This window comes from Lithobates pipiens, unplaced genomic scaffold (assembly GCF_037356315.1).
Source record: "Lithobates pipiens isolate NorthernLeopardFrog02 unplaced genomic scaffold, aLitPip1_a1.2 Scaffold_13, whole genome shotgun sequence".
Lineage (NCBI taxonomy): Eukaryota > Metazoa > Chordata > Amphibia > Anura > Ranidae > Lithobates > Lithobates pipiens.
The window spans coordinates 253,379,533-253,392,205 of NW_027507718.1; the positions used below are offsets into that span (position 1 = coordinate 253,379,533).

General features: G+C 45.2%; 1 protein-coding gene across 1 annotated transcript in view; it reads right to left on the bottom strand.

Annotated features, from left to right (window-relative positions):
* SCARB2 (scavenger receptor class B member 2) overlaps positions 1 to 5,807 on the bottom strand; it is an 86,141-nt gene extending 80,334 nt beyond the window's left edge. The window contains exon 1 of the mRNA XM_077476549.1: positions 5,298 to 5,807. Coding sequence (XP_077332675.1) covers positions 5,298 to 5,414 — 117 coding nt within the window. The 5' untranslated portion in view covers positions 5,415 to 5,807. The remainder of the gene's footprint in view (positions 1 to 5,297) is intronic.
* Positions 5,808 to 12,673: the final 6,866 nt, after the last annotated feature.

A 12,673-nucleotide genomic window follows, 5' to 3' on the forward strand; every position in this document is an offset into this window, starting at 1 on the left:
TTGGCCGATTTCTACTGATTTGGCAAAAATTCAAGCAGTGCATAGCCCTGTCGGCACTGCTGTATTGGACAAAAGTCGGTTGCTCAATTGACTTGTTGAAGGAACCCATTGGAAAAGTATTGCCTAAAGGGCAGCTGCATCCAATCTGAAGCAAGAACCATTTGGCTATGCCAACAGCTGGCGGCGCCTGCTGGTTGAATAAAAGAAACACCTAACTTTCCACACTCTAGGCAGGGATGGCGAACCTATGGCACGCAGAGCCCTCTCTGTGGGCACACAGCTTATGGAGCCAATGCCGGCAGGATGGGGGGGGGGGGGGGGGGGGGTGACAGCCAGGCAGTTACTTGCATTGGCGGTGCAGGCACAGAGGCGTGGGTTTGGTGTGTTGAATAGCAAGTTTTGCCTGTGTCTAAGGGCGGGTTGCAACACAGACATAACCCGCCCTGCAACACACCCACAACCCGAAAAAAGCACAATAGATTTTTTTCTGGGCAGAATCTTAAGTTTTTGGTCCCTTAGGGCTCAGAGGAATAATCAGTCCCATCCTCTGCAGAGCTGCTGGTAAGTTTAATTCCATGTTGGCACTTTGAAATAAATAAGTTGGTTTTGTGTCGCAGTTTGGGCACTTAGTCTCAGAAAGGTTTGCCATCACTGCTCTAAGGCCTCATTCACATTGGCAAAAGCATACGTGTGTTTATATGCATTCATAGGACATTTCTAAATATATATGATTTTAGGGCTTATGCACATGGGCGCACAATTTGCTGAGTAGATTTGTAATTTATAAAGATCTGAATGTAGCAGTATTGTATGCTATGTGCCTATGCGCACTGTGTAAACCGTAGCTAGAAAAATCTGCATCGATGGTCCCACGTATGGACTGTATTTTTGCATGCACCCTACTGGCTGCTGTTTCTCAGGCCCACATATAAATATTAAAACAATGTGCAGCCAGTGGTCTGCCAACTACTGATTACACACCATTTATATTTTCATTCTTCCCCTGAATGAGTCAGTCATGTGTCACCAGCCAGGGGGAGATATAAACATCAATTTTGTGTAATCAGTGCGCTGGCACCACTGGCTACACATTGTTGATATTTACACTTCGGCCCCAAGCAGCAGTGGCAGACAAAAGGGTCCCTGTACACATGCAAATGTTACCAAAAATATATATTAAAAAAAAAAAAAAAAATGCATGATCTTGCTGCCAGCATCATCCTGCATAAAACAATGCACCTGTGTACATGAGCTCTAAATGTTATAATTTACATTGTACATATACCCATGTTTAGGTGCATTCAATTTAGCTACATTTAGAGGAAATAGAACTCTTTTTCCCCTCCCTCCTGTCATGTGCCCCCACAGACAGCAGCTAGCTATGGGGGCACCTGAGACAAGTCACAGCTACCTGTGTCCATTCAGACACGGAGCCTTGGCCTGGCCCGCCCCGCCTCTCTCCTGATTGGTTGACTTTGACAGCAGCAGGAGCCAATGGCACCATTGCTGTGTCTCAACCAATCAGAAGGGAGAGTCTTGGATGGTCCAGACACTCGTGGACATGATTATCGCTGGACAAAGATGAGGCTCAGGTAAGTATTGGGGGGGAGGGGGGTTGCTAAGATAAAAAAAAAACTTCTGACTTTACAACCCCTTCAGCCCCGGAAGGATTTACGCCCTTTATGACCAGGCCATTTATTTGCGATACAGCACTGCGCCACTTTAACTAACAATTGCGCGGTCATGTAATGCTATATCCAAACAAAGTCGATGGCCTTTTTTTCCACGAATAGAGCTTTCTTTTGTTGGTATTTGATCACCTCTGCGGTTTTTATTTTTTGCGCTAAAAACAAATGTATTCATCAATTTAGGTCGATATGTATTCTTCTACATATAAAAAAAAAAAAAAAAAAAAAAAAAAAAAATCTCAATAAGATTATATTGACTGGTTTGTGCAAAAGTTATAGCGTCTACAAAATAGGGGATAGATTTATGGATATTTTTATTGTTTTTACTGGTAATGGCAGTGATCTGCGATTTTTAGCAGGACTGCGACATTGCGGCAGACAAATTTGAATCAAAGTGACATTTTTTCGCGAACAGTGACAATATTACAGTGATCAGTGCAAAAAAAAAAAAAAAAATCTATAAAATTATATATTATATATATATATACACACACACACACACACAGATCAATGTATAAATGACACTGGAAGGGGTTAACACTAGGGGACGTTCAAAGGGTTAACTGTGTTTCCTGGGTGTGTTCTAACTGCGTCAACACAGAGAATGCTGTTTCTGATCACGCAGTATATGTGCGGTGGGGGGTCTTTAAGAGGTTAAATAAACCAAAGTCAGGCAGCTAGTGTGAATGTGGTTTAAAGCTGTTCATAGACATCAGAAAATGGGTGGATGCGCATGCAAAAGCAGGCCCTGTTCACACCTGAGCGTTTTTCAGCTTGTAAAATGCTCAGCTCTGAAGCTTCAAAATGCCCAACAAGCCAAATCCCATTCATTTCAATGGCCCCTGTTCAAATATGAGCATTGTGCCGCCTGAAGCAAAACGCCTGAAGCTCAAAAGAGTACATGGCAAATTACAAGCATTTTTTGGCCCCATAGAATTCAATAGAAATGCCTGACTTGAGCAGAAAAATGCTTGTAAACAACACTCAAATAGCAGCTCTCTGCCCCTAATTTCTTCTCCCTCGCCTCCCTCTAGTGCTTTCTAGGGCTAAACAAAAATGCCTGAAGCTGCAAAACGCTTGTAATACACTTCTAAAAATGCTGTAAAAAAGGTTAAATGAAAACGCCTGAAAAATGCCAGTAAATCAATAAGCTCAGGTGTGAATGGAGCCGCAGAACAAAGTAAAAGCGATTATGCAAGGTTTTTCTAGTTTGTGATAATTTAGTGTTACCATGCATTTCCAATGGTCATAGAATTGTTGCCCATTCTTGCCAAGTGAGACCAGATCAGGAGCCTATTATCTATGGGCACCTTTAAGCTGGCAATCTAATTGTACAAGCTAATAAAGGCTTATCAAAGCTATGTAATATGAACGCCTACCTAAATAAAATTTAAGTGCAACATCACCCAAAAGAGAAAGTTCCGCTTATTTGCATACACCCCCCCTCCACTGCCGTTTGATACTTTTGTGGGGGGGGGTTCTGGTTTTGACAGGTACCGAATCCCACTTCCAGTCAGATGTGCCGCATCGATCTGAGCCAGAAGTTTGTCCGGTCCCCCCCTCCCCCCAGTCCCCTGGGATACATCACAGATCCCAGAAGACTGCAGGACCATTCACAAAGTGCAGTGTGGCTCGCGCATGCACAGTAGGCTGCATGTCAAGCAGCAATGCTTCACTGCTGGCTTAATTTACTTAAGTTGCTGGCACCTGCACCCAAAGCTGATTGAAGAATCGGCTCGGATGAGGACAACGCTGGATCCCTGGACAGGTAAGTGCCCTATATTAAAAGTCAGAAGCTACAGTATTTGTAGCTGCTAACTTTTTTTTTTGGGGGGGCGGGCCTGGAGCTCCTCTTTAAGTTTCTTTCCAAATCAGACAGGCCCCGATACTATATAGTTGCTTGTAAACCTAAAAAGGTCATAATGCATGTTACAATCTGCTGTGTGGTGGCCACACTTGCCTTGGTTTTATTATCTGATCAATGTGTGATCCAGTCAAAGTGATTGAATGAAAAACCTGAGCGAGTAGCCATAATTTCCTTTTATGATTGCTTTAGGCTGCATTTGATCAAAACTGAGTCGATCGGGCGGGGTGGAAAATTATTAAATTGTTTTGCAGTGATCAGTAAAACCAAGATACACCATTCCTGTATACAATCATATTTCAACAGATCATATTACAAGATTGTATGGTGGAAATAGAGATGTGATTAATAAAATTATTATCGGAAATTACAATTGTATCTTAATTATCAATCAAAATCCACTTCCCCAGGTGTGGCATATGGCTCGAATATGTTTTTTGACTATAGATCGGTGTTTTTTTGTCCCGGGAAATTCGGTTTGTTCCATTTTTTGGCCCCCGACGCCGCTTTTTAAAGAAGACCAGAAGCTGGTCTTCAATGGAGCTCAGATGCTGCGGCGCCAAAGTCAGCGCGGCAACAACGGCTTGGAGGACAGGAGATCATATGTCGGGGCCAGTCCGTGCAGTATCATGTTGGGGCGGCAGTCTGGATGTCAGAGGGGCACCAGATGTAAGGAGGGGCTCCCCTGATGGACACAGATGTGAGGAAGGCTGCTCTGATGGGGCACCTGATGTAAGGACAGACCCTGCTTGGGACACCTGATGGAATCTGGTGGCAGGCAACGTGGCTAGTGACGCGCTCATGGCTCCCACTGATTATGGTGAGTTGAATGATTTAATTTCATATTACAATGTAATAATAGAAATAATGCGCTTCAATCATGCTGGCACCATAACAATCATGGTGCTGGGATGATTCAAGCATCTTTATCTGCTGATTGTTAAACTCTGGAAAACACATATTGCTATTGTGGTGTAGGATCGGGGGGCTGCTGTCCCTCCTTTCCCTCTCCCCCCCCCCCGGCATTCGTCTCAGACTCTAGCCACACCCCATGTAAGCCACACCCACTATTTTACGTAAACCGAGCCACATTTTCACCTTTTTCTATGCCACACCTATAACCGCATACCCCACCCCCTAACTATAACACTACCCCACCTACTGCCAAAAAAAGTGTAGCAACTATGCAACTCCAGTCCTCAAGGTGCCCCATCGGGTCATGTTTTCAAGATTCCCTTCAGATGAAACGGCTGTGGTAATTACTAAAGGCAGTGAAACTGATCAAGTCACCTGTGCAAGAGAATGGAAAGCCTGAAAACATGACCTGTTGGGGTGCCTTGAGGACTGGAGAAACCCTGATCTATAGATCATTTATTGTTGTTTGAAGAGATTGATCAGACAAGAAATGTATCAAAACTATGGAATATGATGTTTCCAATCAGACAGACCCTTGTGCTACATAGCGATTTGTAGACCTACATTGTACATTCAGATTGTAACGTGTGTAGGGTGGCCACCTCATCCCTTTAAACCCGAACACATGAATTACACAGGTTCCGAGGCTAATTTAATGCAGATACGGTACTGGGTGAGCTTAATAGCCACAGAACCTGTGTACTTAATATGTGTTGGGGTTTAAAGAGATGAGATAGCAACCCTAAACGTGTGCGGTAAACTTTGGGGATATTGTGCAAACATTGTAATGTCAGCTTTACACAATCACACAATAGACAAAAAGCACTCACCTTCTTGACCTCAGTTTCTACTATGTCCATGAAGGTGTGGGCCACCAGTAGCACAATGCTGAGAAGGAGCAGAATTAAAGACAGGGTGCCACATGCATACATCGGCCACTTCGCCATGTTCCCCGGTGACACTAGACTGCCAGATAATGAGGAATAACCGGTCACATAGGAGACAACAGACTGTGGAAGGGAGATTCCTTCTTGTCAATCCTGACTGTTTCCTGAGAACAACACTAAATTGTGACAACCTGATGTGTACTAGTGCTTCTTATATGCAGCATATATGTCTAAATATTGGACTAGGGGCTCTAATCAGATTGCAGTCTCTAGGATTACAAGCACTTCTGCACAGCTTGGTGTGGACAAGTGTTTACAAGCTGGGGGTTGGAAGCTCTTGGCTACGCCTATACATTACAAGTTCCCTGCCCCCACCTCAGTTTCGTTTCCTTAGTGCTTCTCTCCTTTCTCAAATTGCTTTCATTTTGTTCTCGCTCTGCCTGGTTGTCTCATCGCCCTCCCACCTCCACCACAGACATGTCGCAGGACAATGACGACATTATATACGAGTGCTGGAAACAGTACCCCAGCGTGCAGCTCACATCGGTTTAGGCTGGATTCACACCACATGCAATGCTTAAGGCTCATTCACACTTCTGCAGGTTGCAGTTTGCATATTGCAGGTGTATTTTGCATTTTTTGCTACACATCTTTAGGCTCAATTCGCACTAATGTGTTTTTTGATGCATTTTGCAGAAATGCAGGGAATTTTTTTTAAACATGGGTTCCTATGGAACACGCTCACATCAATGCGCTTTTGTGCCTCTGCATTTTTTGAAAGTGTCAGAGACCTTTTCTCCTGCTAAATGCAGCGTTTTGCATGTAATAGACTTCAAAGGACCCAAAATGCAAGTACTGTGATTTTACCACAACTTTACATTACATTCACTGTATATAGATGGTTGGAGTGGGTCTTTAGCAGAGTAATCAGCTGTTAGTGGGCTTCCCCGCTGACAGCTGAGTGTAAAAAAAACGAAATTACCAGCTAAACAAATTCCCGAAAAAAAAAGTGTGAGTCCCCCCCAGTCCATACCAGGCCCTTCGATCTGGTATGGATTTGGAGGGGACACCCCATGCCAAAAAAAAAAAAAAGATGTGCCCCCCCCCCAATATCCATACCAGACCCTTATTCGAGCAAGCAGCCCGTAAGGTCAGAAAAGGTAGTGGACAAGTGAGCGTCACCCCCCCCCCCCAGAACCGTACCAGACCGCATGCCCTCAACATGGGGGGGGGGGGGGGTTTCTTCCCGACAACAATGGCCGGTGGTTGCCAGTGTCTGTGAGCGGAGGGGGGCTTAGAAAACGGAGCAATTTAAAAAAAAAAGGACTTGTCAAAAACCAGCGTTTTTGGTGAATGGGTAGGGGTACAATGCACCCGATACCCATTCACATGGTGGGGGCCCTTGTTAAAGGGGGCTTTCAGATTATAATAAGCCCTCCCACCCACAGACCCGGACAACTACCGGCCAGAGTTGTCGAGAAGAGGCCTTTGTCCCAATCAACATGGGGGCAAGGTTGAGGGCGTGCAGCATGGTATGGTTCGGGGGGGGGGGGGGGGTGCTTGCTCGACCCCCTCCTTTTCCTAACTTGCCAGGCTCCATGCTCAGATAAGGATCTGGTATGGATTTGGGTGGGTGGCCTACGCCATTTTTTTTTTCAAACATTTTGGCATGTGGTGTTTTTTCGTTAATTTATTTAGCCAAAATTAAAAAAAATATTTTTTTAGCTGTCATCGGGGAAGCCCACTGACAGTTGAAGACTCATACATTGCTAAGAACGCGGCGGCCAGCTTTCCAACCTGTTCCTTAGTAACTAGCTATATGAATGTAAAAAAAAGACACAAAATGCGGTTACAAAAACGCAGAAAGCACAGCAAAACGCACTGAAGAAATGCTCAAAAGCAATAAGCATAGACGTGAATCTATCCTTCAAACCATTGAACTCTATGGAACCAAAAAACAGAAAAAAAACCTTGCCCTTTCCATAAAATGCAGATGTGAACTACATCCATAGGAAACCATGTTAAATGAACTGTAGCGTGTTTCTGCAAAACTGAAAATGCACAAACAAATGCATATGTGTGAACCAGGCCTTAGCACTCGTTACCACACACTAAGGGATCGTTCACACTATACGTGCATGGAAACTGATGGGAAAACCGCACGAATCACTGAATCAATATTGTTTATGCTAGTACGGTGATCCATCCTTTTTTTTTTTTTTTCTCAAACCGCTGGGTTGGACACGTTCACATCTTTGAAAGTTTGCAAGTTGAACGTTCATATGTACGAAACCGTAGATTAGTGTTGTCTTAATGTGCATTTAGTTGTGTTAAAAATGCATACTTGCCAACAGTCCTGATTTTCCCAGGACAATCCCAAAAATTGGACCCTCGTCCTGATATGAGCACATCCCGATCAAAATCCCGATATTATATATATATATATATATATATATATATATATATATATATATATATATATATATATATATATATATATATATATATATATATATATATATATATATATATATATATATATATATATATATATATATTTATATATTTTTTTTTTTTTTTTTTGCTTTTGTCCTGGGACTTTTTTGCCACCAGCCACTGCAGCTTCTGGCTACGAAAACATGAATGCGAGATCTCCTTCCGTGGCAGAACATCACTTCCGTTACATATTCTGATGGGTAGCGTCTTTCTGACAGCCGCTTCTCCTCTTCTCCTTCCAGCGGCTGTCAGCTGCTTTATTGAAAGCTGTACATGGAGATTGGTGCTTGTACCTGCCCCCTTACCACACTAATCATCCCCAACTGTCCCCTGTGTCCTCCTCTAGCTCCCGGTGTCCTCCTCTGGGTCCTCCTCCAGCTCCCCAGGTCCTCTGTGTGCTCCTCCAGCTCTCCACCGGTCCCACCCTCGTCCCAGATCTGACATGATGGAGAGCAGAGGAAGAATCCGGTAAATATGTCCTTTACGGCTACCTCCTTTTATGAATGCACAGAGTCAGTGATCACTGACTGTCTATTCATAACTGAGCATCGTAAACTGTATTTACGATGCTTCAGTTTACGAATGCACAGGATCCGTTGGCATTTGAGGATGCAGAGAAAGGGACTGGGGAATCGGTGTGCTCAGTCCCTTTCCCTGTCTCAAAAGGGAGATGTCAGGGGTCTATATCTCACCAAAGCCACCCCCCATGGGACTGATAAACAATAAATAAATAAAAACAAAGAATTGCAATAAATAAATATTTAAAGGTTAAATTGTAAAAATAATAAAAAATTTAATCAAGAATAACGGAAACGCCCCCCCCCCCCACCAAAAAAAATAAACAAAATAAAGCAGTGCGAAAAAAAACAAAACAACTACTGACACAGTTCACCCCTCATCAGTGCCACCTATCAGTGCCCACCAGTGCTGCATATTAGTGCCACTGTCGCATGACATTAAAAAAGTATTGGTATCGGCGCGTACTTAAAAAAAAGTATCGGTACTTGCATTCAGCCTTAAAAAAAAGTGGTATTGGTACAACCCTAGTAGACAGGTCAGGCATGAGGAAGTAGGTGGATGGGTCAGGTCTATGAGGAGGTAAATGTATTGGTCAGGTATGAGGGGGGTAGATGGGGGTAGATGGAGGGGTCAGACCTCAAGATTCATTCTCAGCCAACCATGCTTTGGCCCTCACCCTCCTTCCTCCGCTCACCAGCCCCTGACCTCAATTTATGTTTACAAACATTCAGGCTGGAGCTAAGTGGGGGACTCATTTTTAATATTAGGGAGGCATTTCAGCAAGGGGCAGCCTCCTTAATTGAAGGGCTGTCCCCTGCAACAAACCACTTGATCAACTGTAGAGGAAATTAACCTGTCAATTAATTCTAAATGATCCCAGAAACGTCTGAATTTAATGTTGTTAAGGCAGCCTCCATAAAAAGTGTAGCTGCTGACTTTTAATAATTGGACAATCACCTGTCCCACGGTTCAGCAATGCGGGCGTACGAAGCCCCGCTCTTCTCCCCATCCTCTCCCCGGCCCCGGCATTCTTACTGTGGTGGGCATCTGGCTGTGGCTTCATAGCCAGGCACGCACTGCACATACGCGATCCAATCCGCGTGCTGTGATTGGCCAGACAATCTTCTGGGACCTGTGACGTGTCCCAGAAGATTGCAGCAAGGGAAGGGGGAGAGGTCATTTTCCTTCTGGTGCCGTGGAGCCCCGGGAGGAAGTGGGAGCTGGATACCTCTAAAAAGAGAATATCTGCTCCCCCCACCCCCAAAAAAATGGCATGGCAAATGTGGCATGTCGGGGTCACCTGCACATAAAGCAGAAGTTCAATTTTTGGGTGGAACTCCGCTTTAACACAAGTTGCATATACACAAGTAGGGATGAGCTTAGTGTTTGAGACGAACATACGTTCGACTCGAACATCGGCTGTTCGCCCGTTCGGCGAGGTCCGAACGTTTTGGTCCGTTCGCGCCAAATTCGTGTGGCGCTCACGGCCCACAATGCACTGCGATGGCGCAGTGCATTGCTGGCTCATGATTGGCCAAGCATGCACTGTGACCCCGCATGCTTGGCCAATCGCAGCGACAGCAGCGAGGAGAGCCATGATTGGCCACAGGCAGGATGCCTGTGGCCAATCATAGCTCAGGCTGTGTAGTGCATGCCCCACACTATATAAGGCCGCCAGCGCGGCGGCCTTGTGTAGTGTGTTGGCGTCTGAAGCAGTGGGTGTTCTGTGTACCTTCAACACAGTACACACCGATCGTTTTTGGACGATTTTCGATCTTGCTGTTGTGTAGTGGTTGTTGTCTGCGTGCCCTGACCGCAGTATACACCGCTATATTCACCTCACCTATATAGCTAGTGATCTATCTTTTATAATAGAGCTTGCAGTCAGTAGTGTTAGGAGCTAGTGCGTGCTGTCTGCGTGCTCTGTACCCAGTACATACCGCTATATCCACCTACATAGCTCTTCTCTATTTGAGCCCACTTGCCATCTACAGGAGTTATTGGAAGTTGTGTGTGCCTCCAGCACAGCACAGTATACATCTGTATATACCCCTTTATCTCTGGTGTTCTATAATAAAGGCATCTGCAGGAGTTAGTGGGTGTTCTGTGTACCTTCAACACAGTACACACCGATCGTTTTCGGACGATTTTCGATCTTGCTGTTGTGTAGTGGTTGTTGTCTGCGTGCCCTGACCGCAGTATACACCGCTATATTCACCTCACCTATATAGCTAGTGATCTATCTTTTATAATAGAGCTTGCAGTCAGTAGTGTTAGGAGCTAGTGCGTGCTGTCTGCGGGCTCTGTACCCAGTACATACCGCTATATCCACCTACATAGCTCTTCTCTATTTGAGCCCACTTGCCATCTGCAGGAGTTATTGGAAGTTGTGTGTGCCTCCAGCAAAGCACAGTATACATCTGTATATACCCCTTTATCTCTGGTGTTCTATAATAAAGGCATCTGCAGGAGTTAGTGGGTGTTCTGTGTACCTTCAACACAGTACACACCGATCGTTTTCGGACGATTTTCGATCTTGCTGTTGTGTAGTGGTTGTTGTCTGCGTGCCCTGACTGCAGTATACACCGCTATATTCACCTCACCTATATAGCTAGTGATCTATCTTTTATAATAGAGCTTGCAGTCAGTAGTGTTAGGAGCTAGTGCGTGCTGTCTGCGTGCTCTGTACCCAGTACATACCGCTATATCCACCTACATAGCTCTTCTCTATTTGAGCCCACTTGCCATCTGCAGGAGTTATTGGAAGTTGTGTGTGCCTCCAGCACAGCACAGTATACATCTGTATATACCTCTTTATCTCTGGTGTTCTATAATAAAGGCATCTGCAGGAGTTAGTGGGTGTTCTGTGTACCTTCAACACAGTACACACCGATCGTTTTCGGACAATTTTCGATCTTGCTGTTGTGTAGTGGTTGTTGTCTGCGTGCCCTGACCGCAGTATACACCGCTATATTCACCTCACCTATATAGCTTGTGATCTATCTTTTATAATAGAGCTTGCAGTCAGTAGTGTTAAGAGCTAGTGCGTGCTGTCTGCGTGCTCTGTACCCAGTACATACCGCTATATCCACCTACATAGCTCTTCTCTATTTGAGCCCACTTGCCATCTGCAGGAGTTATTGGAAGTTGTGTGTGCCTCCAGCACAGCACAGTATACATCTGTATATACCCCTTTATCTCTGGTGTTCTATAATAAAGGCATCTGCAGGAGTTAGTGGGTGTTCTGTGTACCTTCAACACAGTACACACCGATCGTTTTTGGACAATTTTCGATCTTGCTGTTGTGTAGTGGTTGTTGTCTGCGTGCCCTGACCGCAGTATACACCGCTATATTCACCTCACCTATATAGCTAGTGATCTATCTTTTATAATAGAGCTTGCAGTCAGTAGTTAGGAGCTAGTGCGTGCTGTCTGCGTGCTCTGTACCCAGTACATACCGCTATATCCACCTACATAGCTCTTCTCTATTTGAGCCCACTTGCCATCTGCAGGAGTTATTGGAAGTTGTGTGTGCCTCCAGCACAGCACAGTATACATCTGTATATACCCCTTTATCTCTGGTGTTCTATAATAAAGGCATCTGCAGGAGTTAGTGGGTGTTGTGTGCCTCTAGCACAATATACACTACCCAACTGCTTTTTTACCCAACTCCCTTCAGGCCATTACCATGTCTGGAAGGCCAGCAAGGAGAGGCAGACAGGCGCGAGCCGATAAAAGAGGGCAAGCAGGCTCTGTGTCTAGAGACAACAGTGCTGGTCGTGGACGCGGTGCATTGTCATCAGCACGTGGCCATGGGACACGCTTGTCCTTCTTTTCGGCAGCTGGACATGTTGAGCCGCAACATGCCAACGACTTGGTAGAGTGGATGACCAAGCCCTCTTCATCCTCCTCATCCTCTCTCACCCAGTCTCAGGGTACTAGCAAAGCAGCTGCCAACGCATCGTCTTCCCTCCTCTCAATGTCATCATCAGTGACTCCTTCCCTAGACCCACCACGTCCTCCTGAGGAGTCTCCTGAACTCTTTGAGCACAGTGTTGGGTACATGCTCCAGGAGGATGCCCAGTGTTTTGTAGCCTCTGATGATGACACTCAGCTAGAGGAAGGCAGTAGCGTGAATGCAAAGAGAGGGGATGCTCAAGAAGGACAGCAATCTGGCAGTCATGTTCCACAAGCTACAGCATACTGCCAGGTTTGCTACAGCGATGAAGAGGGAGGGGATGATGAGGGCACTGACTCCACGTGGGTGCCTGGTAGGAGAGAGGAGGAGGAGGAGGAGGCACATG